The sequence below is a fragment of the Oryza glaberrima genome, chromosome 1, assembly GCF_000147395.1.
Source record: "Oryza glaberrima chromosome 1, OglaRS2, whole genome shotgun sequence".
In the NCBI taxonomy this organism is placed as follows: domain Eukaryota; kingdom Viridiplantae; phylum Streptophyta; class Magnoliopsida; order Poales; family Poaceae; genus Oryza; species Oryza glaberrima.
The window spans coordinates 8,722,808-8,749,138 of NC_068326.1; the positions used below are offsets into that span (position 1 = coordinate 8,722,808).

General features: G+C 41.9%; 3 protein-coding genes across 4 annotated transcripts; all 3 read left to right on the forward strand.

The window, feature by feature from the left end:
- The first annotated feature begins 1,120 nt into the window (after positions 1 to 1,120).
- Positions 1,121 to 6,199, forward strand: LOC127760405 (probable indole-3-pyruvate monooxygenase YUCCA10). Its single transcript, XM_052284661.1, has 3 exons — positions 1,121 to 1,790; positions 4,853 to 5,212; positions 5,817 to 6,199. Exons 1-3 carry the CDS (start codon positions 1,158 to 1,160, stop codon positions 6,018 to 6,020), a joined length of 1,197 nt encoding a protein of 398 aa, XP_052140621.1. The 5' UTR covers positions 1,121 to 1,157; the 3' UTR covers positions 6,021 to 6,199.
- A 4,115-nt stretch (positions 6,200 to 10,314) lies between these two features.
- LOC127760390 (probable indole-3-pyruvate monooxygenase YUCCA10) lies at positions 10,315 to 14,241 on the forward strand. Of its 2 annotated transcripts, XM_052284652.1 has the most exons (3): positions 10,315 to 11,391; positions 12,271 to 12,491; positions 13,937 to 14,241. In XM_052284652.1, the coding sequence occupies exons 1-2, from the start codon at positions 10,375 to 10,377 to the stop codon at positions 12,487 to 12,489; spliced, it is 1,236 nt and encodes a 411-aa protein (XP_052140612.1). In that variant the 5' UTR covers positions 10,315 to 10,374; the 3' UTR covers positions 12,490 to 12,491; positions 13,937 to 14,241. The 2 variants fall into 2 exon arrangements, with proteins under 2 accessions (XP_052140612.1, XP_052140603.1); XM_052284643.1 differs by lacking the exon at positions 13,937 to 14,241 and having other exon boundaries at positions 12,271 to 12,692.
- A 9,183-nt stretch (positions 14,242 to 23,424) lies between these two features.
- LOC127760414 (expansin-A11) lies at positions 23,425 to 24,766 on the forward strand. Its single transcript, XM_052284667.1, has 2 exons — positions 23,425 to 23,475; positions 23,628 to 24,766. Exon 2 carries the CDS (start codon positions 23,628 to 23,630, stop codon positions 24,372 to 24,374), a length of 747 nt encoding a protein of 248 aa, XP_052140627.1. The 5' UTR covers positions 23,425 to 23,475; the 3' UTR covers positions 24,375 to 24,766.
- The last annotated feature ends 1,565 nt before the right edge of the window (positions 24,767 to 26,331 follow it).

The window sequence follows — 26,331 nt, forward strand, 5'->3', positions numbered from 1 at the left end:
GTGTGCCAAGTGCCAACGGTTGTATATGCACTTTAGGCATTCGTGGTTTGGATGTAAACTCCAAGTTGCATATAGTTTTTTTAAGATGATTTTAGCACTTAAAGTTTATCCATAAATAAAATTTAGGATACTTATAAAATTTATATCTATAAATATAAGAATTCATGTAGTGTTACCCACCCATCACTGCACACCTCATTCAATTTTCTTTCCATCTCCGTCATTGCACCTCTCATTTAACAAGGGATATAATAGTTCTTTTTTTCTCCAAGTTCTTAATCTCTCTAAAAAAACCAAGCCCCCGTATTCATAAATACGTCTGATGAAATGTTGGATAACTTCTCCACTGTGTTCTTTTCAATGAGTTGGGAACTTATCTCCCGCTCACGTAAAACGAAACGACTTCTCAACACATGATTAATTAAGTATTAATTAATTTTCTTTTGAAAAATATATTAATTTGATTTTTAAAACAACTTTCCTATAGAACTTCTTTTTGCAAAAAGACACACCGTTTAATAATTTGAGAAGTGCGCGCGCAAAAAATGAAGTTGAGAATATCGAGAAAAGAACACAACCTTAAAGTCTAAGTTCGGTTAATCCCTCCCTAAAAGTATTAAAGAGGAAATAATTCAATCCCTCCTATACCTTTTTCTATTGGAACACGTTTTTCATGAGTGATTAAAAATTCTGTAGGAAAAGAAATATACAGCTACTATTACTACCAAAACATTGATGAATGGGAACAGCCAAAATATCTACAGCAATAAAACATAATAACTCCCCTAATTAAAAGTACAGCAAATTGAAGGCATTTTGGCATCATACATAATAAATAATTCCACCCCACCCCCCAATGGCCCCACATGCAGTGAAACCCAAGGCCAGCAATTGCTATGACAAGTGTACTAGCACTAGTGGCAACAAACAGCACACAGCCTCAGAAAATCCAAAAATAAAATAAAATAAAATCCAGCTCCTACTGCCTGCCAGGTGGGCCCCACCACCACTCCCACCCCCACCGCCGGCCACCCTCTCCCTTCCACGCCACTCCACCCCCTCCCCCCTATATAAATTACCCTATATATATAAAACCCCTTCGCCCTCGCTTCGCTTCCACTCCACCTCTCTCTCGATTCACCACGGCGGCGACGGCAATGGCGGCGGTGGAGCAGGAGCAGGAGGAGGAGGTGATCATCGTCGGGGCGGGGCCGTCGGGGCTCGCGGCGGCGGCGTGCCTGTCGGTGCGCGGCGTGACGGGCTGCCTCGTCCTGGAGCGCGACGACTGCGTGGCGTCGCTGTGGCGCCACCGCACCTACGACCGCGTCCGCCTCCACCTCGCCAAGCGCTACTGCGCGCTCCCGCACGCGCCGCACGGCGAGGCGTCGCCGACCTACCTCCCCCGCGACGACTTCCTCCGCTACCTCGACGCCTACGCCTCCCGCTTCGGCGTCCGCGCCCGCCTCCGCCGCGAGGTCCGCTCGGCGCGCTACGACGCCGCCCGCGCCCGGTGGCTCGTCGACGCCGTCGACCTCGCCACGGGACGCGCGGAGCGGTACGCGGCGAGGCACCTGGTCGCCGCCGCGGGCGAGAACGACGAGAGGGTGGTGCCCGAGGTGCCCGGGATGGAGACGTTCCCCGGGAAGGTGGTGCACGCCGCCGACTACCGGAGCGCGGAGGGGTTCAAGGGGAAGTCCGTGCTCGTCGTCGGCGGCGGCAACTCCGGCATGGAGATCGCCTACGACCTCGCCGTCGGCGGCGCCGCCACCTCCATCGTCATCCGCAGCGAGGTCAGCTAGCTTGCTTAGCTCTTGTCTCCTATACTAGCTTAATTATAATTAATTCGTTTCAATCGTTTCCAAATTAAATTCGATTTGCCATTAAAACGAGCGAATTTCAAGCTCTGTTTATTTGTCCCTCGTTTAATTTGCTTATAATTAATTATTTTTGATTTACCAATTAATTAATCGAATTTGTACCTTAAAAAAATTATACGACCGAATCGAATATTTGGTACTAGTATAATTGTTATTTGACCAAATTTGGTAGGGCCGGGCCAATTAATAACATCCTAGCCACCTTAAAAGAGCTAGATTTGCCAATAATTTTCGTAACATTCTTATTATTAGTATACCAACCCCTGGCCCCACACGCTAGTGAGAATGAGAAAAGCTATATTTTTTGTATTTTCTTTGGTACCAATTAATCCATGGCCCCACATGCCAGTGAGTGAGAGTACCGTGCTTGATCAGTTGATCGGTGAGGAAGTACCTTGAATTAATTTACGATCATCGGATCGCCTAACGGACGGCTAGGATCGAGTAATCAAGCTGAGTAATTAATTAACCATAATTAGTTACTGACAGAGATCTTAAAGAGGGATTAATTAGCAGTGGACGCGGCGGGCTCCTGACCGTGATTAAGCTCTGTAATTAATTAAAACCATCCACGTTTTCTTCCTTTCCAATGGATCGATCAGTACATGTGGTTATTAATCACCAGGGTTAATTACTTAATTACTCCCTAGTGTTGCTGGTACTACGTAGTAGTAGCGATTAATTAAGACATGACGACGCAACAGTCCAAATTCTTTCAGTGTGGTCCTAAGCTACCAGCAGTACTGATGAAACATGACAAATAGAGAAACTCCAACTAACTTTGAAATGAAACAAAAAACACACGTACGGAGATCGAAATTGATCCCCAAACACCAACATTACAGGTTTACATTAATGGTCTATATGAAAAAAAAACTAAAAAAGAGACAGAGTATAATATGCCAATAAATTCGGTGAATAGAAGGTGTGACCACAAATAAGACGACGTATATTTAATTAGGACATGGGACGTATTTAGAACAGAAATAACCACACAATCTATTCAATGGTAAAATGTGTACCCACGCCGCTATATATATAAGGTTAATTAGTCCTTAATTTAGTCTCTTTAGACTGTGCTAGCTAGAATATAATCATGTACAGGTGTTTGTAGGCGTGAGTAATTAAGTGTGTGCATCCTGACGTGTATTTTGGGCAACCAACATGAAAGCTGTTTTTTTTTTAAACTTGGGCTCTTTAATTCCAGAGGACTCGAAAGTGGAAATAAATTAAACAATTAAACCAACAACCTGGCAGAGAATTTCGTTGCTGTATGATTAATTACAGTAGTGTGCATGCTTATTGCAAATTTTATTAGACCCAACCATATAAAATGGTATCCGAGAGCTATATCGTGGGCGGCGCCATGTAAAAGTATAAATAACTTGACTATATATATATATTCATCGTCGCTGGCACATGGCCTGGTCTCTCTCGAACTCTGACATCACGTGCAGGCTAATTAAACACATCATCGATCGATCAGACTACACAATGATTTTGCTCCTAATTAATCTCAGCCCGAGACCGCAGCTGATTAAATGCGTAATGTAATTCAGGTCAGGTTGCGTGCATGCAGCGTAGGATCCGATGATTATTTTGCTTAAAAACATCATTAACTCGATTGTTATCAATCACATCACAAGCATATATATGTGGCTCGATCCAGTATACGTACGTTCATCTCTCTGTATGTATGTCGTACGTATATACTGTACCGTACGTGCGTCATCGTCATCAGGAGGGAAAAAAACACGTTACACGTGCACGCCTTTGTCTGATTTTCGCATGGCGACGCCAGATCCACGCAGGCATATCATAGTCCGCCAGCGTCCCTCCGGACGGCCTGGGATCCTGTCCTCTAGTATTTTCTTGTTCCAATTATTAGGGGGAGCCCTCTATTCGCAGATTCGGGCTAAATATAACTATACGTACACAGAAAGTTATTCCTCCCTCCATTTTAAAAGTATAAGACATAACCACCCTTAACCTAAAAACCAAAAAATAATTATTATCGCATCGTAGTTTAGATTACCCTAATAAATAGAATGCATGCATCTAATAAAATTAAAGATCTTGTTGATGGAGGATTTAAATAATAATATTATAGTAAAAAAAAGGTGTGCTAGTTAATAACATACATGCATATACGCCTTATATTACGAAACAACTTTAAAAAATAGTTACGTCTTATATTATGGAATGGAGGGAGTATATCTCTACTACTTTAAATGTAGTGTGGTCATCCTTCTTTTTTTTTCCCTTCTTACCGTGTGCCGAAAGTCGTCCGGTCGTTCGTGTGTGCGTAATTACCGTAGGATCTAGTTTCAGAGATGTCAGTAATAATATCATTAATTAATTAAAATTTTTAATGTAACTAGTCTTTGATTAATCACTATACATCTGTTAGTTTAGACATCAATACAACGTTCTATAATATCTATGGAACTAGCATATTGAACATGCGTTGTAACGTGATTTTAATCAAATAAAAAATTATCATTAATATGTTATTTTCATCTCTTAATTGATGTATATATATTTGTTACTGACGTATGAATCCTTTAGTACTACACTATTACTTTTTCTTCTTATAAAAAACATAGAGTCGGTGGGAGTGGTTGACATATAGGTCCTCTAGACCCACATGCCATTTTTGCTAAAAAGAAAAGTTGGGAGTTGGTGGGGGGTCAGTGGCGGAACAAGAACCACCACTACTCGAGTATAGATAAACTTTTTTTAAAAAAATAAAAAAATAATTATATGAAAGAGCTTTTTATGAAAAATCTATTAATATAAAATTTCATTTTGATTTTTTAAAATATTTTAATATTTAGTAATGATTTAAGATTTCGAGATTTTTTCTACACGCATAACTGTAGTACGTCGTCCTTACTCCTTAGCGAGGTAATCTCAGTGACCATTCTGGTTAATCATGCAATCTAAATTGCAACCAATTAATTAATCGATCGCAGCTGCACCTGGTGAGCAAGGAGATATGGAACTTGGCGATGACGCTGTACAGGTACCTGCCGGTGTGGGTGATCGACAAGGTGGTGCTGCTCATGTGCGCCGCCGTGTTCGGCGACACCGCCCGCTACGGCCTCCGGCGGCCGGCCGTCGGGCCCTTCACCATGAAGGCCACCACCACGATGTACCCGGTCGTGGACGTCGGCACCTTCGCCAAGATCAGGTCCGGCGAGATCCGCGTCCTCCCGGCCGCCATCAAGGGCGTCCGCGGCCGCGACGTCGAGTTCGCCGACGGCCAGCGCCACGACTTCGACGCCGTCGTCTTCGCCACCGGCTACCGGAGCACCACCAAGCACTGGCTCAAGGTAATTGTAATTAATTAATAAGTTAATTAATTGAACAGTACTGTGTTAATTGTTTGCATCATGATTCATACGTGCGGCGACACAGTTAATTATTGCTGCTCCCGGCCGTATGCATATTCCTATGGCTTTGGCATGAAGCAAAGCTCGACAAGGTCTCAACTTTCAGCAGCATACACCTCATGCTGAACGTACATACTGATCCGTCTCATAATATAAAGTATTTTAGATGGATGTGACACATCCTAATATAATGTTTGTCCAGATTAATTAAACCAGAATAGGTTACATCTATCCAAAATCCCTTATATTATAAGACGAGGGAGTACATGTTTTTCAAATAATATATCAGCGATAGCTAGTGTGGCTTATGACAACATTTTTTTTTTCAATCCGAAACACACAAAAGCTTTACATGTTATTTAACCATCAACAATAAAAGCTCTAATATTTTTGTTTTTTTAAAAAACAGAATGGCACATTAAAAATCATGTTTTAATTAACCTTATTGTACGATCTTAACTACACCATATGCTAGATAGTACCTCATTTATATATTTTACATATGTTTTCTACCATTTGTGTGTAATTAAATTTAATTTTATAGAGCGATGATGGGCTGATCGGCGACGACGGGATGGCGGGGCGGAGCTACCCGAATCACTGGAAGGGGGAGAACGGGCTGTACTGCGCCGGGATGGTGAGGAGGGGAATCTACGGCAGCGGCGAGGACGCGGAGCTCATCGCCGACGACATCAGCAAGCAACTCCGGAGCAGCAGCAAGCCTACCCACAACAATGGCTCGGCCTAGAAAGAAATTAAATCAAGCTGATGAGGCTCTCCCCCTTGGACCTTGTCTTGGTTATTATATTAGGTGTAGCTTTTATACTATGATTTTGTTTCTGAGTTTGTGGATGTGGATGAAATAAACAAAATAAAACTTGCCCTTGGGTGGTCTTTGATTAATAATAGTTATATCATGTTGGCTCACTCGATCGTGGGGTCGTCTCTAGTAATCAAGCTGTGATCTGGTCGTGCTTGGGGGTGTGGTTTTGTTTTTTTTTTAACCTCTTTAATTATGGGATAGACTTGTGTACTTTATTTAACAAATACTTTACAAAGTATAAGAGTACAATAACAATAGTTATGTCTTTTCTTTTTTTTAAAAAAACTACACAGTGTAAAAAAAGAGACAAAATTTACTTAGGACATTCAATTTTTTTGTAATTTGTTGGTAGACATTTAAAAAGTGTCACGGCTGAAAGACATCCAAAATTGATAATTTGCTAGAGAACACGTTCGACTCAATTAGAGATAGAAGTTCTTCAAATAGACGAGAACACCCCTAGGGCATAGGCTCCAAACATGGTGTTGTAGTAAAAATTTGGAAATCATGAAACTCTAAATCTGCCATTACCCCAAGTACATCATTAGTATACATCATATTCCATCTTCAACTCATCTTTATGTCATCAGCCTTTGGCCCTTAGGGGCATTATTATATTTTTTGAAGAATTTCTCTCTAACTGAGCTGAAATTGTCCTTCACCAAATTACCAGTTTTTAAGCTATCTTTTAGCCATGACAACTTTTTATGACGTTTACTAGTAAATTACATAAATTTTGATCGAGTGTCCTATAGTAAAATTTACCAAAAAAATCCACTCTAAACTGGATTAATTTGAAAAAGAGGGTGTTCATATTGTCTTTTTATTTTTTTTAAAAAAAAACAATGCATCGGCTGGATTTGGTTTGTGATACTAAACAAGCCAGCACGAATTATATTACTTTGTGTTGTGTGGTATCCGACAGTGCTCTATTGGAAGTACGGGAAACGAATTTCCACGGGACACCGAAACTAATTCCGATTGTGTCATTGTGTGGTACTAGGAGCATTTAATTAGCTGCGGCGCGGCCGTAACAAATTAAATGACTTGTTTAGCTCCTGTAATCAGATTACATTACGTGTCCTAATGTAATGAGGCCAAACCAAACATATATTTTTTAGGGTGTAGCTATATTTATAGCGCCATATTTTTTATCAAAAAATAGTCGGCATGTATTTACATTGTAAGTCCCTAAATTACATATGTAATTTTAGTGTATTTACAATGTAAGTCTCAAAATTATATATGTAAGTACTAAAATTACATATGTAAATTCGAAAATTATATATTAATTACATATGTAAGTGGGGTGTAAATGAGGTGTAACTACTGTGTAAGTGACTGAAAAAAAATCGACTGTAGCATATGGCGCCATATTTCTAGCAACTCCGTTTTTTTAGATCTATCATTTATTTGTGTGGATTATATTCACTCAGCGGCTTTCTGTACTTCAGAAAAGGAGGTACATTTAGTTTACGATGTCTGGACTCCGATTACTTGTATTCTTTTGAAGTCCTTTGAATATTTGTGTTACACACATGAAAATAATGATATGACCATATTGGTCTAAATGTATAATACATTATGAAATTGTAATGCATTATATATACTACAAGAATATGGTCTCTATCTTATTTGCTCCCTATGGCCTAAATTTAAAATAAGGCGAATCTACCAAAAAAAATTGTGTCACTTAACTTGGACATGAAATACTCAAATATTTGTGGTAATAAAATGAGTAACTCCCTTATTAAAATAGTACTATCTTCGTTTTTAAATATACGCCTCTGTTAATGTTTGGTCGTCATTTGATCATTCATCCTATTAAAAATTAATTAAATACTCCCTCCGTCCCAAATATAAGGGATTTTGGACGGATGAGACATTTCCTGTACAAGGAAGTGTCCCATCCATATAAAATTCCTTATATTTTGGGACGGAGAGAGTATTATTTATTTTGTTGTGGTTTGTTTTATCTTGAAAATAAGCATGGCTTATTTTTATACTTAAATTAAGTTTTCAAATAAACATAAACATATACTTAAAAAATGTCGAAAAGTAAATAACATTATACATTTAAAGTTGTAGGAAGGGGGTAACAATTTCGAACATAGGTGGCACCATGCATTCCACCACTAACCAATGCAGTGAACACACGGTAGGCCTACTAGCACAGCGCCACAGCCACAGAATTTTTCGTTTTAAAAAAGGAACCCAGCCCCGCTGCCTGACTTCTGGGCCCCAGGGCCGTCCCATGAATTTTGGAGCCCTGTGCGAAAATCTTAACCAAATACTAAACTTAAGCTATAAAATAAGTTAATAAAAACTTAGGCTGCGAGCAGCATAAAGAGAGAACAACTCTTTCGTTTTACGCGCAAATGTTTCCCGTTGCTATAGATGGTGTTTTTTTGAAAATAAAATATTGAAATGTTACTTTAAAAATAATATTAATTTATTTTCAAGTTTAAAATTATTAATACTCAATTAATCATGCGCTCATGTATCTTCTCAATTTCTCTTTTCCTATGTATTCTCTCAAACACACACCGTTATACCCCCATGATATATTTTATAGCAGTATAAACTGGAGTAGAAAAAAAAACTGTATATGCGCATAATCTTCAATTGAAAAGCATAATTCTTTTAGTGTTCCTGGCATAAAATTTTCAATGATTTGCATAAGACATTGGTTGAAAGTTGAAATGCTATATAAACCTATGCACATATATTTAGATAAGAGATGTCAAAAATAGAATTTAATTTATTGTACATGCTAAATAAATCATAAACCTTGTGCCCAAAATAAAACTTTAGTGCTAACACACTACTGCATGCATTGCAGCCAGCCTTGCTTGCTGTCTTGCAGCCGTAGCGTCATGGAGGGCAAAGAATTGAGATGCAGTGCAGTCCTAACTGTGACCGCAAGTTAGAAACTGCACATCATCTTAGCCATCTATTTTTTCAATGAACGGTCTAGATCTGATGCTACAGTAGTTCTACAGTTTTTTTGAGATGTGAACAATACTTTATGATTTTGGACCCTTAAATTTACATTAAAAGATCCTAGTGTGACTGCTTATGTTGCAGTCCCACTAGGTACTGCACCGGATCCAAATCCGGCGTTGCTTGCTGCCTTCCTGCTTTGCTGCGGCACAACGCACAAGGGTAAATGCACAGTCGACCAGCGACAAGCAGGCGAGATTGGGGCCCTATGCGATCGCGCTGGTCGTCACACTCCCCTCGGGACGGCCCTGCTGGGCCCCACCACCGCTAATGGGACTCCCATATAAGCAGAAAAATATATGGTGGAAATATGTGGAAATTGTAAACTACCGTTAAAAATAGACGTGTGAGATTTGTTCACATCATCACGAGTAAAAATTTTGCTCACAAGTTTACTTAAAATTTTACTCATGGTGACGTGCACGAATATTATATGCCTATTTTTTAATCCAACAGTATATAAGCCGCCTTCCCCGCACCAAGTGCATCCACCCCAGATCTCATTGCTTCGCTTCACGACGAGCTCTGCAAAGGCAGCGGCAATGGTGATTAAAGGGGTAAATCGTTTGGTTTGGAGAATTCAGGGGTATAGAATGTCTGATATTAAAATTTAAGGGGGGAGGGGGTGGTAATTTAAACTTTTTCTAAAAATAAGCATAGCTTATTTTTTTATACTTAGATTAAAATTTTAAATAAAACGTATTATAAAAATAATGCAGAAGAGTAAACAGCATTACACATTTAAAATCGTACGAAGGAAGTAAACATTTTGTAAGATACGTGGCACCATCCCCGCAAAAAAAAAAAAGATACGTGGCACCATGCATTCCACCCACACTGAACTATGCAAATGCAGTGAACACACGGCCGGCCGGCACACCGGTACAGACTAGGCCTAGGGTGTGTTTAGTTCACGCTAAAATTAAAAGTTTAATTAAAATTAAAATGATGTGTTTAATTAAAATTAAAATGATGTGACGGAAAAGTTAAAAGTTTATGTGTGTAAAAATATTTTGATGTGATGAAAAAGTTGAAAGTTTGAAGAAAAAGTTAAAACTAAACAAGGCCCTGGCCTAGTAGTACAACGCAGCACACAGCCACAGAAAAATTTTAAAAAAGAAAAACAGCTCCGCAGCCTGACATGTGGGGCCCACCCCCTCCAACGCGACTCCCTTATAAGCCGCCACCCCCACACCAAATGCATCCAACCCCGTTCACTTCGATTCGCTCCACGCGCGCGACGATCGACGAGCTCTGCTCTGCAAAGGCGGCGGCAATGGCAGTGGCGGCGAAGGGTGAGGAGATGACACCGGAGCACGAGGAGGAGGTGATCATCGTGGGCGCCGGGCAGTCCGGGCTGGCCGCGGCGGCGTGCCTGTCGGTGCGCGGCGTGGCGAGCTGCCTCGTCCTGGAGCGCGACGACTGCGTGGCGTCGCTGTGGCGCCACCGCGCCTACGACCGCCTCCGCCTCCACCTCCCCAAGCGCCACTGCGCGCTGCCGCGCGCGCCGCACGCCGCCGCCGCGCCCGACTACCTCCCCCGCGACGACTTCGCCGCCTACCTCGACGCCTACGCCTCCCGCTTCGGCGTCCGCACCCGCCTCCGCCGCGAGGTCCGCTCGGCGCGCCACGACGCCGCCCGCGCCAGGTGGCTCGTCGACGCCGTCGACCTCGCCACGGGGAAGGCGGAGCGGTACGCGGCGAGGCACCTCGTCGCCGCCGCGGGCGAGAACGACGAGAGGGTGGTGCCCGAGGTGCCCGGCATGGACACGTTCCCCGGCAAGGTCGTCCACTCCGCTGACTACCGCTCGGCCGGCGCGTTCAAGGGGAGGTCCGTGCTCGTCGTCGGCTGCGGCAACTCCGGCTTTGAGATCGCCTACGACCTCGCCGCCGGCGGCGCAGCCGCCGTCTCCATCGCCGTGCGCGGCGAGGTGCACCTGGTGAGCCGGGAGGTCTGGAGCGTGGGGATGGCGCTGCAGAGGTACCTGCCGACGTGGGCGGTGGACAAGGTTGTGCTGCTCATGTGCGCCGTCGTGTTCGGCGGCGACACCGCGCGGTACGGGCTCCGGCGGCCGGCCGTCGGGCCGTTCGCCATGAAGATGACCACGCCGGCGTACCCGGTGTTCGACGTCGGCACCTTCGCCAAGATCAGGTCCGGGGAGATCCGCGTCGTGCCGGCCGGCATCAAGAGCGTCCGCGGCGGCGACGTCGAGTTCGCCGACGGCCGGCGCCACGCCTTCGACGCCATCGTCTTCGCCACCGGTTACCGGAGCACCACCAAGCAGTGGCTCAAGGTAATTAATTAAGTAAATTAATTGAACACTGTGTGCATGTACTGGTTGTGTGCATCATGATTCGTGCCGCGACACAAAGTCATTTGGCGGGAAAGCTTTGCGAAGAAGAAAAACTCCAACCGGTCTCAACTTTTGGGAGCACACCCAGTACACTTCATGTTCAGGGTACTGTGTGTTCCGAGAATATACCGGAAAATCGGAAATAGAGTGTGGTAAACAACCCCTTCTTAATTCTTGATGGGATATGTTCTCGTTTGTTCCAATGCCATCCAGATTGTTATAAAAAAATTTCAACAAAAATAAAAACCCATGCAACAAACATACTCCATCCGTCTCTAAATATAGAGATTTTGGTCCAGGTTCATGGTAGTAGGATACGTCCCATCCACCTAAAATCTCTTATATTTTGGGACAGAGGAAGTATACTGTTCCACAAATTCTAAATTACTGCAAACTGGACATACGCATAAAAAGGTTTTCAAAAGAGACAAATATAGTCTATGAAAAATATTACTCCCTCCGTTTTTTAATAGATGATACCGTTGATTTTTTCTCACATGTTTGACCATTCGTCTTATTCAAAAATTTTATGTAAATGTATAAGATATAAATCACATTTAAAGTACTATGAGTGATAAAATAACTCATAACAAAATAAATTATAATTACGTAATCTTTTTAAATAAGACGAATGGTCAAACATGTAAGAAAAAATCAACGGCGTCATCTATTAAAAAACGGAGGTAGTAGTATTATTCACATCCAATTTATATTTTTTCTCAGTGTATGATCGATTTTGAACTTGATTTCATTGAAGTTCTATAAATAATACTTAGATGCTCTATATATTTTTACATGTCTTTTGTGAATGGATTGTAGAGCGATGACGGGCTGATCGGAGACGACGGGATGGCGGGGCGGAGCTACCCGAATCACTGGAAGGGGGAGAACGGGCTGTACTGCGCCGGGATGGTGAGGAGGGGAATCTACGGCAGTGGCGAGGACGCGGAGCTCATCGCCGACGACATCAGCAAGCAGATGAAGCGCCGGAGCAGCGAGCCCGTCCACAATGGCCACATCAGCAACGGATCCCCCTAAAGGCTAGATATAGGCCCTGTTCACTTTGACGTAAAAAAACCTTTTTTTTTTTTTTACGATTTCTCATATACTTCAGTTATCAAAATTTGGCAGCAAACTAAATGTAGCCACTTTTTTTTGTAACTTTACCAAAATTTGGTAAGGTTGAAAATGGCTTCAAAGTGAATAGGCCCGTAGAGACACATAGATCGTTATTAGAGAGAGGGGCGGGGGGGGGGGGGGGGGGATTATATACGTAGATAATAAGCGAATGCAACAAGCTGATGTGTGGTGCTATCCTAGAATTTGAGATAAATATCTACATATCATTTTATATTCTGAGCTTTATGGATATTAATGAATTAAACAAAATAAAATATGCATAGTTTGGCCTTAATGGTCTGTGATAATACTAATAATAATAGTTATGTTGTAAATAAATAATTAGCCACTTCGGTTGTTAAGAGAGGCTTACATCTGAACCTTTTGGACATACATTTCACTATTTATCTTATTAAAGGAAATATATAAATACTCCCTCCGTTTCTAAATATTTGACACTGTTGACTTTTTAGCACATGTTTGACCGTTCGTCTTATTAAAAACTTTTGTGAAATATGTAAAACTATATGAATACATATAAGTATATTTAATAATAAATCAAATGATAGGAAAAGAATTAATAATTACTTAAAAAAATTTTGAATAAGATGAACAGTCAGACATATTTTAAAAAGTCAACGGCGTTAAATATTTAAAAATGGAAGGAGTATAAAATAAATGTAAATCATGGTTAAAGTAATGTTAGACCACGTCACAATATAATGAATACTAATTATGTAACTTATATGAATAAGAAAAGTGGTTAATGTATGTTTAAAAGTCAAGGGCGTCATCCATTAAAAACAGAGAAACTACGTAGCATCTATAGTTCTCCACTCACTTGTTTGGGCCATTTAATTACATAAATCAAACTATGATCTAGCGAAAACTCTTCATTCGCTTTAGGATATATCACCTCATTCGTCAAAATACCATAGAAACAGTTATAATTTTTCTTCAAGATATTTGATATATCATTTATACATAATAAATATTCTACTTCACTCAATTTCAAATCTTAATTCATCTCACATAGAGAGAAAAGAAAGATATATCACTACTGGAGAACTGATCTTTGCTGGGTTGGTCTAAAACCACATTAGTCACGGCTCCGATAGGAACCAGGATTAAAAATCATTTTTTGTCCCGGTTGAAAAGCCCAACGCACTTACCAACCGGGACTAAAATGATTTTTAGTCCCAGTTCCGATATCATCCAGCCCGTTACTATCTTTAGTCCTGGTTGGTATATAATCCTTCGCACTTATCCTCCTCGCGCGCAAAAACTTCCTCCTCCCTTTCCTCCTTCTTATCCTTTTCTTTTTCTCTCTCATCCTCTCTTATCATCTCCTTCACTCCTTTTGCAGAGAGCGAGCGGCGGCGGCAGCGCCCTGCATGGCGATGGCGACAGTGCGGCGGTGGAGGGAGGCGGTGGCCTGTGCACGGGAGCGGGTGGCCGCGGCCCGTGTGGCAGTGAGTGGCGGCAGCCCCGCGCGGTGACGGCGACGGCACGGCGGTGGAGGGAGGCGATTGATTTGTGATTTTAAGTGTTGGATTTGGTTGATTTATCTGTGAATTTGCTGATTTGTGATGTCTTTGGATCTGTAAATTTGTTATGTGAATTGTGATTGTGGATATGGATGATTTTTGGATGTGGATGATTTTTGTGACTGTGGATGATTTTGTGATGTTTATGTGACTGTTGATGATTTTATTGTGGAGTTTGGTTAGATATCAATATGCAAATAGTAAAAACTATGAAAAAAAAAGAAAAAAAGGACTAGAGATGGTAGCGCCTGCCACGTGGCGCTACCCTCTTTAGTCCGCATTTTTAGTTCCGGTTTTGGGGTCCCGGTTACGTACCCGGGATTAAAGGGGGTTACAAACCGGGAGTGAAAAAGGGTTTTCCAGCAGTGTATCTAACATATGAACAATAGTATTACTATTCACGCTCAAATTTACCTCTCTTTTTTTCAACATTTGGACAAATTAAAATTTTGGATTTTGGTGTGACTATACTTTGAATTATTATATTTGTTAGACTTTTTCATGACTGTTTACATTGCATTAATACTTTTTAGAGAAAAGAACAAACAAGATAAAGGAAACTAGGGGATATCTGTCGGAGTGATTAGAATCCATATTGTTATATGGCTCTATTTGAGAGAGCTTCTAGTACCTGCAGCTCTCAGAATCTTCATTTTTTCCAAACATTTTAGATTCCCACACATATTCTGAGAATGTATAGTTATATAATTCAAAAAATAAACTAGAAGCAAGAATTGAAAAACCTAATTTCCAGATTCTCAACAAATACTCCCTTCGTTTCAGGTTATAAGACGTTTTGACTTTGGTGAAAGTCAAAATGCTTTAAGTTTGACCAAGTTTATAGAAAAAAGTAGTAATATTTTTAACCCAAGACAAATTTATTATGAAAACATATTCAATTATTAATTTGATGACACTAATTTAGTATTATAAATATTAATATATTTGTATATAAACTTAGTCAAACTTAAAATAGTTTGACTTTTAAAACTTCTTACAACCTGATACGAGGGAGTAGATTTTAATCAGCCGCTTGTAATAATTTTAAGCTTGGCCGGTCTATATATTTGAGTACGTGTGTGCTTGTGTGTGGTAATGAATCTGCATATACGTACTCCGTCCTGCCTCTTCTTGCTCAGCTCATTCACCATCTCTGACTCTGAGTGAAATCTTGCCCACTAAATCCATACAACTTTTTTTTTCACCATTTCCGATCCCGTATAGTTTGTGACGCTAATTAATTAATAAGCAAGTGCAATTTCGTTCGAGTGATCGTGTGGATAGTGATTATGTACGTATCCGATTTTGTGTGGCATTTGGATGCCCGAAACAAAATTATTGACTTTTGGTAGCAGGACTGATTAACCCGGAATCAAATTACGTCCGAAGAGACCAAATCAAAGAAAGACCATTTGTGTGGACCATATTCACTCAGCGGTACGATTTCGGTGCTAAAAAAACGTGAAAATAAAATTAGAGTCAGATGAATATTGAGAGCTGAAGCACGTTGTACATGAAAGGTAGACATACACATCTCACGATGTTTGTGGCTACAGTATACTATATCATGATGTTTGTGGCTACAGTATATACATGTTTTTAGAGTGAAATACACTGCTAGTATCACAACTTATAAGGTGAGTGCAATTTTAGTCACTTATCTTGGTATAAAATGTTCAAACAAGTCACTCATCTTGTTTTAGAGGTATAAACCACATAAAACATGTGTCATGTGAGGCTGTTTACAATGAAGTTATATGCTATGTTAATTTGTTTTACAAACATAGTCACACGATCTATAAATAAGCCAACGTGCAATAGTATCGGTAGTAAAACCAATTAAAGATAAATTTTGTTATTGATTGCCAAACACAATATAATCGTGTTCATTGAAAGCAGGAGTAGTAGCATATACATGGAAAATTTAAATGTAAATTTGTAAGTTTAATGCTTGCCCTGGTCACATGGGAAAAAAATGCATGATATTAGGTCAATACAATCTCCAATTTGCAAACAAACAATCCGTGTGACAATGTATTTGGTAAAATTTACACCATTGAAGCAAAATGAGTGACTTATTTAAGCAATTTGCAACATAAAGTGACTAAACCGCACCAACCTCACAAGTTATGATACCATCGGTGCATTTTACTCTTGTTTATAAAAATGTGATGATGTTAAGTTTTGGGCATATGATTGAATTGTCTTATATATGTTTTTACAAAATAAAAATATAATTCATCCTGAAACTATCTTTAATGTAAAACGTGTTACACTAAGATAAATAATATTTACGTAGATTTTTTCAATAAAGCGAATGGTCAACCCAACCATATATAAGAAATCAACAACCCCATGTATTTAAAAATAGAGGTAATATATATTTTTTCGTCATGGCCCGTAGCAGTAGAATCAATCTAAACATTCTTCTTTTATATATAATTCAATTGATCAAATTCATTTATACTATCATGTAATTGTCGATAGTAGAATTAAATGAGTATTATTGTTTGCACTGGTAGTATAGCTTATTTGTAGAGCACTGGCTTTAGTTGTTTCTACTGGTAATATACCAGTATATTATCCTATTATTATTTCACTTCTTTTTTTACTTTTAGTAAATACTACAGTAATAGTACTTAGCTAGCAAGGGTTTGCAAATATACTTCGATTACTTGTTGTTTGAATTCCTCTAAATATATCAGTTCCAAACAGATATGTAAACAGCCCATTTCATGCGAAAAAGTTACAGGCAAATTATGAGCCTGTTCACTTTGATGCTCTTTTCAACCATACCATTTTTTAGCAAAGTTTTCAAAAAATATCTATGTTTAGTTTGTTGTCAAATTTGGTAAATACATAAGAAATCCTGCCAAAATTTTGACAATATTGCCGTCTTGCCAAAATTTTGGCAATGCCCTATATAGTACTAAATAGCCTTAAGGCCCATAATTAAACTTGCCATTTCTTTTATGGGCCTCAATGTAGGCCCATGTGTCCATCTCAACAAGGCCTTTGTGACCTCAAATCCTAGCCAGTCAAGTCCAGGGCAATCGGCCGGCTAAGGGCCAAGGCTCGCCAGCTCGCCGCCGCCGCCACAGCCGCCGCCGCCGCCGCCACCGCCACCGCCCTAGGTCCTAGGGCAACTCGATGCGCTTGCCATGGTGCCGCCCGAGTAGCGGCCATTACCCTCCTCTCCACCGCCTCGCACGCGCGTAACCCCGATTTTGTCGCCGTTCGTGCGCCATGGCGCGGCCCCGGTGCCCGCTTCCACCGAGCGCGCCTACCGGTCGCCGGTAGGGTTGCACCTCCGCCTCCGAGGGACGCCGCCACGTTCAACGCTGTCGCGTGCCGCACCGCCTCTGCCTGCTCGTGCTCGGCCGCCCCCGCATCGCCGCCGCGCGCAGGCTGTTCGACGCAATGCGCGGCCCAGCGTCGTGTACTGCAACACGCTCGCCAAGGCATTACTAGCCTCCAAGGGCGCCTCGCCCGACACGCTCGACGTCCTACTATATCATCGACGGTGACATGCTGGCAGCACGAACTGCTTTGGTGAAAGGATTCTATCCAACTGGTCAAGTTGATCTTGCAATAAACATGACAGTTTGAAACTGTAGGTGTAACCTTTCGCTCAATACTAAAATCTACAATTGAAGCATCCGAGGCCGCATCAGTCGAGGATACACGACAGAAGGAGTTGTTAGTTCACCTCACCTTCCCTAAGCGTGGGTTTCCCTTACTAATTTGGTTTTCTCTCCGGAACCCCCGCCCTTTCTCGTAAAACCGGGGTGTAGGTAGGGCTAAAAAAACAAAAAAAAAAGAGTCAAATCGCACCATCTCTATAATAAGTAAATGCCCTTTTTTCCCCGGAGGTTGTCGGAATTATTCGCAATAAAATATTGGCTACAATTGAGAAGGTCTTATCAATGAAATTTCCATTTATACGGGATTGAACACTCTTGGAATTGTTCCCAAAGTTGTTACACACACGGCGCTAATAATGTCTGTAAGGAAGGGAAAGCAGGCGAAGCTAGGTGAGATGAGACAGAAGGGAGTTAAGCCTAGTGAATTTATATATAGCACACCCTGCTGAATCTGAATGGATTGTGGAAAGAAGGGAAGTTTGAGGAACCAGTTTATCTATTTGGCCAAATGGGGGAAGGAAGGTTGGAAAAACAGATTATTTGCATAGAATGTTCTAATTTGTGGGTTCTGCAAAGTGGGGAACTTGGGACAGCTCTCAAGTACTTCTATGAAATGGAGTAAAAGAAGGGCTTCTTGCCTGATGTAGTTACTTATAACATGCTGATGGATGGTTAATGTAAGTTAGATCAGATTGAAGCTGCGAAGGCCTTACTGGCTGACAGGGAAAAGCAAGGTATGGAACCAAACATAATTGCAACATATTAATTGCGTGCGTGGCAAGGTTAGGAGATTGTGAACAGGCTACCAGTTTAGCATAAGAGATGTCTAAGAAAGAAATTGAACTTGACCACATTGGTCACTGCATAATATCAGGGATCCAATTTAAAGTTTAAGTGCTGTTGGCATCACACATGTTCTTCTCTGGTGTTGCAGATGACTTATGATTTGACGGTTGACATAAGGATGGTTGACTGATACACTTGGAGGAGCAAAAGGATATAATGTGACAATCAGTTGGAGATTCTTACTATAAAACTTACTTGTTTAACTTAGTTTTGTTTGCTCATCCCTTTCTCATTTTCCTTTTTATTCCCATATTGAAATTGACTTCAAATAAAGAGGATGTCTAATGCTGCATGCTGCATTTTGAAATGGAAATTATTTATTAAATTACTGTCCAATTAACCCAAATATGTGAGAATGCTAAGTTTTTAGATTGTTGCTTAGGCCACAACTCTTAGGGTACGAGGTATTTTTCTGAAATTTTAACTTGTGTGCAAATTTGCATTTCATGGTTCAGTAACTTAGTTTTTGGTTATCAACTTCTGTAGTTTCTAGCGCACAACAATTAAATGAAATAACTATTTGTGTTCTTATTTCTTCACACAGTAGCAAAAAAAAAGGGATGAAAATTTCTCGTTGTCTGAGTGAATTTGCATGTTGTATGTTTTCAACATACTTTATCTCTTCTATGCATTTATTAAAGAATTACCACAGGATTGCAAGTAGAGTAAAGATGAAATAAACATGCATGCAGCAAGAAGCCAGCAACAACCTGTTTGAAAATTTGGACAGCAATATGGTTATAAAATATGAACAATTGAGCAGTAGTTTCCACTTTCCACTACTGGTTTGGGTATTCACAGTGTTGTTTGAGTGGTATTTATACTCGCAGAGGTCATCACCCATCACCTATAGAACATTTTTGATTTCTCAATAATCATATGAACTGGCACCTTGTACATGTACTTTTGATGACTGTTTTGATAACTCAATTATTTTTCTGGCTGTGGTTTGAACTTTGAATCCATCACCTGAATTAAAATGGTTCCACGGTCAAGAATTTAGAGCAGCATTGTTATGGCATTCAACATATTGAGAATTTGAGATGAAGTAATATGAGAGAAAAGAAGTGTTGGTTAGCTGGGAAACTTCTTGCCCATATATTAAACATCTCTATACTTAAAACATGTAGTTGGTGATGGTGATTGTGTGCTCTATACTGTCACCTCACAAATCTTCTGTGATTAGATTTATGTATTTGCACACAAGATATTTATTTAAAGTAGTGCAGGGACATGTGTATATGTTGTTCTTGGCTGATTAAATATAATATATGTGTCTATTTGTTAACATTAGAAGATACGTAATTATTGTTTGGACCTAGAGTTTGTGTTCTATTTGTTTGCGATATGTCACAATGTGAATAATTTGTGCCAGTTCGGTGCGTGGGAGGTGGTAATCTTGTTTTTTTTTCCCTGATTATGACCTCCCAGGCTTGTAATCTTGTAATTTTTTTTCCTGCTTTATCAATAGAACTTCGCACTGTCTGGTGCGAGTCGTTAAAAAAAATTGTGCCAGTTGTTAAAAAATATGGGCGCTCTTATTGATTGACCAGAAAGTATAGGTGTGAATCTCTAATACATACTATATTACAAACTCTAACAAATACTAAATGGTGATCATCAACCCATTACCGTGATTTGTTTCAACTTCCATACTTTCGTTCACGTATGAAGACATTCGCATGATGAAAGAAACCAAAGGAACAATATCACAGCACTATGTGGACATGGAATTCTGGGTATGCTTTTAGAATCACATATACTCCTTTTATTCATGTTTTCAAAATATTATTTTATGCTAATTAGGTATCTGGCATTGTGCTTTCTGTTTGACTGCAGTAAGTAGACACAGGAAAGTTGAGGGTGTAACCATGGTCTATATTAATATATGGAAGAAAATGCGCCATATATGAAGGGAAATAGGATCATATGTCATTAGGAAATATGTACTTGCCATGTGATTGCAAATCATTTATACATTTCATGCTTGGTTTGACATACAGTCATGTGCACAGCCTGTGATTGTGGCAGGCCTTGAAGAGATTTTTGCACCTGCCAAGTAGTGCCAGAATCTTTATCTGTACAGTTGAGACACAAAAACACAGTAATGACAATACATCAGGCCTGAATGCTGCATATGAGGACATGAGCTAGGTGTTGAATCTTGGCTTGTGATATATCTGGAAATGCTTCATATGCAACTGCTGAGAGGATCTCTATCCCCCAAATAGAAAAGAGAAAACAAATCAGTATTCTAGATATAGCGAAGTTGAACCTTACGCAGCAGTTTCAGTTTGAACTTTCAGACCTCAGTTCAACTGTTGGTGCTACCATCCTAAACTTCAGTCCAGAATAACACTCATGGAGCTGAGACAGTGGACGTCTGGAAGTCCACTAGTCCAGCATCCAGCATATATGGGACATCATTGGTGACTGGTTGCTGTTTATTTCTCATAGCTGCAAAAGTATGGTATGGACATATGCTGAACATTACCATCAAAATTTGGGAGCTTAATAACGTTTTCCAACTTGCTTTGTTGGAACTGAAGCAGATGCCATCTTAGGATAAACTGCTTTAGTTTGGTACTATCATTGGTGGAGATAGTATACAGATTTAATATGATTTAATCATGCATTTTGCCCAGACCTCGTGAGCTGTGATAGCATTTATCTCAGGATTTTCAAATTCGTAATGCTAAGGCAAGATAGTGATTCAAGTTCCAGTTCCCAAGATGAGGTAATCCAGGTTAGATGCTATTCCTAAATTTCTCATCATCCATCTGCTTAACTATTGTTCATTACATTTTCTGTGTATATGACTCACCTTTTTCTGTTATACAAATTTTAAACACAGTTTCTCGTTCAGAATAAAAATAAGTTGATTGTTGTTCACTGGTTATTGTCCTTGAAGAAAAGGCAAACAAAAGTTCAGTTGGTCTCCAGTAGCTTCTTTGAACCCCAGATAGTCAGATTTTGACAATCCTGGCTGAAATAGATGATCTGTATCTACGAACAGTTAAATAGGGTGATAAAAAAACTCTCAACATAGTACTTTCTAGCTTAGCCGTTATTTGCGGGTGCTGCACGTGTGATCTTGCTGGGCATGTGATCTGCTCATAGCAGATACTCAGGCTGGCAAAGAGCCAAATCTGAAAAACCCTGTAGCATAGCATCAATTTGCTAGTCCTAACTACTGTTTGTTTAAGTTTTTAGGTGAGTCTTAATATCAACTTGTGCTATTTTAAAGTATCAATCAATAACCTTACAAGTGTTTAATGTAAAACTTCTTACTCACATGAAGGAGTTGATAATATTTGTATGTAGAAACTTAATTTGCATATATAATAGTAATAACAAAAAAAAAGAAGAAGAAACATTTTCATGGCTCATAATCCCTTGGGGCTCTAGAAGCCTAGACAGCTATTCACATGTTTTCATCTGAGTAGAGTTTACTTGAGAAAATTTTATTGAACACCCAAAATTTCTAAACTAACTGAGTGCTCCCTTAAATCTATCTAGAGTCAAATGGGGGAGGAGCCTGTGGCCATGTGCTGGAGCATCTGATCCGCATCTCAAGTATCGCTAAACAAAGTGTTCTTTTTTGGAACCACTAAACAAGTGTGTTCTTGGTTCTTGCACACTGATTCGGGACCTTAGATTAACAGCTTCCTGGCGTGAATTCCGTGTACTTATTTGTTATAATTTTGACCCATCCTGATTAATTGTTTAGCTAAGTTTTTTTTACCCTTTTGAGGATGGGTAACAAATTGCTGTCACAGAATCTTGTTTAGCATTATAGACAGATAAAAATAGCAACTAGTTATCACTCTTATCAGCTGGGTACTGCTGTCACTGATCACTGGTGACTGCATCTAACTCTACTAGTTTACTGTAAGCAAATAGTGGATCTTTCTTTTATAACAAAGATATTATTATATCAAATAGGTGTTTCCAGGATGTTGCTTTAGTTCATCTACTTCATCAAAGAGTGCGTGCTCGAACCTTCTATGAAAATGCTTCAAAAGTTCAGCATCTTTCAGGTATTTTCTGTACCATAACTATATCCAGTTTTATCTACTTCTATGTAGTATAGTGTTATTATCTTTTTCCATAGTTGCAATCCAAGGTCTCTACTAGTATAGTTTCATTAATAGGACTAGTTATGCAGAATTCTTTATTTCCAAGTTGATTAATGATTAATTACATCGCAGACATGCCATTTTATTACCGGCAGCCGACATTACCATCTTGTAACAATTTGACCGGTGACCTCGTGGCAAGCAAACTTAACTACCACATGAGAGACACTGGCTTCAAATTGAAGCGAGCTGCAAGTCAAAGTGAACTTGGAATTGGAGCCTATGGCCAAAGTAAGAGTTCCCAACTTTTTCTTTCTATTAACCAGAATTAATTAATTAGCCATTAATCTCTCCTAGATTAATGTTAAAGTCAAGGCCTTGTCGCAGTTTGTTCAGATGCAGGCAGGGCCTCAACTGGCCCATTTGCCATGTTACCAACTTCACTCTCAACTATTATTTCCCGCCAAATTTCATCATTTATACAAATATTTCCGAAATGCTCCTGTGATACTGACAAGTGGGCCAGGATCAACTCAATATCCGAATTTAACAAAACCCAACATGCATTATTAACATAAAACAAACAATTAACCCTGACGAAATTTTCTGTTAGAAAAAACAAGATTCGTTCGTACACGTAGCACTTGATCGTCACTTTCGTCAGCACGTTTTCCGATGCAGTAGCACATCCCGACGACGTACGGCTATATATACAGCTTCAGCTTCCTCGCACCCTTCCACTCCCAATCAAATTCAGAGTTTAGCAAAGCCTAGTGCTGCAATTAGCAGGTAGGTTTGCACTTTGCAGTAATCTCTAGCTAATTAGTACTAGTAATTTATCTTACATTGACTGTAAATATAATGATGCTTTGGCTAGCTTCTTCTTCTTGCATGGTTTATGTCACTAGTATTGATGAAATGATCGTTGCATCGTTTTTCAGATGGAGTTGCTACGCTTGCTAGCTGTTGCCGCCGTGGCCGCGATGGCCGCGGAGGTCGCCGCCGGCGGCGACTCCGGCTGGAGCAGCGGCAGCGCGACGTTCTACGGCGGCAGCGACGCGTCGGGGACGATGGGTGGCGCGTGCGGGTACGGCAACCTGTACAGCGCCGGGTACGGGACGAGCACGGCGGCGCTGAGCACGGCGCTGTTCAACAACGGGCAGAGCTGCGGCGCGTGCTTCGAGGTCCGGTGCGGCGGCGGCGGCAGCTGCCTCGCCGGCACCGTGGCGGTGACGGCCACCAACCTCTGCCCGCCCAATTACGCGCTCGCCGGCGACGCCGGCGGGTGGTGCAACCCGCCGCGGCCGCACTTCGACATGGCGGAGCCGGCGTTCACCAGGATCGCGCAGGCCCGCGCCGGCGTGGTGCCGGTGCAGTACCGGCGCGTGGCGTGCGCGAAGCAGGGCGGCATCCGGTTCACCATCACCGGCCACTCCTACTTCAACCTGGTGCTCGTCACCAACGTCGGCGGCGCCGGCGACGTGACGGCGGTGTCGGTGAAGGGGTCGCGGTCGGGGTGGCAGGCCATGAGCCACAACTGGGGCGCCAACTGGCAGAACGGCGCCAACCTCGACGGCCAGCCGCTCTCCTTCAGGGTCACCGCCAGCGACGGCCGCACCGTCACCTCCGACAACGTCGCCCCCTCCGGCTGGTCCTTCGGCCAGACCTTCTCCGGCGGCCAGTTCTAGCCGTTCCGCCGTCGATCGCCGGAGGAATTGAAGGGGCTCTGTTTTGAAGAAGCTCCAAACTCACTCTCTCTCACTCTCTCTGCTGACGTCATGGCGTGGTGTGTGGTGGCGTACTTTTGATGTTGCCGTTTTTGCGCCTGCAAGGCGGATGCGCCTTCGGCCTATGGGTTTGGGGGGCGTTTCTACTGCTCCGTAGGCGTACTTCTTGCAGGGATGCTTAATTTGATGTTGAGAATGGCCGCGGCAGTGGTGACGAGCGCAATGGCTGGTCACCCGCCCATGACATATGTTGTAGTACGTACTTATGTGCCATTAATTTGCATCTTTACATGCAATGCTTGAATTAATGTAGCTTTGTCTCAAGATTTGTGTTAAGGATGGTGATGCTGATACGTGCCTATGTCATGTATTCGTCCACATTATCACGAGTAAAAATTTTACTTGTAGGTTTACTCGGGAGTATAGTAAAATTTTTATTTATGGTGACGTGGTTGAATCTCAAACATCCATTTTTCGATTAACGGTTATTTCAGGTTTTCACTATATATATGATTTGCTATACATATTTTTCCCTCTAACGGTGCACTAGCAGTAGGGGGATCGGAGCACCAAGAGGTGGTGAAGTCGTCGTTAGTTCATGATATCGTGGATTCAAATCCTAGTGCCTATAATACTATATGCACGAGCACAATTTGAATATAAGTTTAGTCACGTAAGAGATTTATGGTGAGTCCTGTCGAGGAGTGATCCTCTCTAGCGAGTGATCGAGAGACCCGCTTTTGTGAGTTCGGCCGAGGGAAAGGGCGCGCTAATTAAGAGCGTATATCCGCCTAGAGTCTTCTGAGACCGCGCATGAGAGCTGGAATTATACAGGTTCGGGCCGCTACGGAGCGTAATACCCTACTCCTGTGCGTGAGATTTAGGGTTGAGTGTTACAAAGGTTCCTCAACTCCAGGGAGAACTCTAACTCTTCTTCCCCTGGGGCTTAGGCTAACTGAGAGTCGTCCCCCCCTTTTCAGTGGGTAAGGTCCTCCTTTTATAGTTCAAGGGGATACCACATGCACCGCCTCTATCTACTCCTTCACGGGAGGGGGATCCACGCCGCTTGGATCGGACCACCATTCGTGCCTTCGCCCGAAAGCTAAGCAGCCGTCCGTCCTCGAGTGGGGCCCAGCGCCGTCTCCCGCCTGACACGGGGGACGCCCTTGCCATTCCCCTTTAAATGAATGGAGACTTTTGGCGGTTCATCTCACGTGGAGGGAGCTCCAGACGATGCATTGATGGGACGGGGCGTACCTGCCCCCGCTCCGCCGAACACAGGGCGGAACGTGGGGGCACCGCCGCCCGTCCGATCGGATGTGACCGGCCACAAACCGGTCACAATCCGGTCATGCCCGATTGACTCGCGTCAATCGGGCAGCACCGCACATCCGCCCTCACCGCATTGATGGCGGTTCAGCTTCGACCACCGCCCCACTCACTCCTCCCGCCACGTGGCGGTCAGGCGAGGCAGCCCGAGGGACCGAGGGGCGTGACGTGGCACCCCGAGGCCCCCCGGCTGCCTCTATGTCGTCCGAGATGTGGGGGAGGGCCAGGCTGTATGGCCGCGTGGCTGGACGGGAAGGAGATTTCCCCACACTTTGCATACCCCCGGGCCCATATCACCGACAAGGTCATATTTCTTAGAGTCAGTATTAAGGGAAAACGTTCTTATGGGGTGTAGTGTGATGCGTAGCGATGCGTACATGAATCCATTCTATGCACTGACTTTACTCTAGTTCAATGGTTTATCATCGACTTTCTCTCCCTTTGTAATATACCATTGACTTTGTCAATATTTTCTACAATATACTATTTGGGTGGATACTTTTTAAACAACGCCCAAAATACCATTCAAGACTTAGGCTGTGTTCCTTCCCAATGGTTGGGAACGCTACCCTCACGCACGGAAAACGGA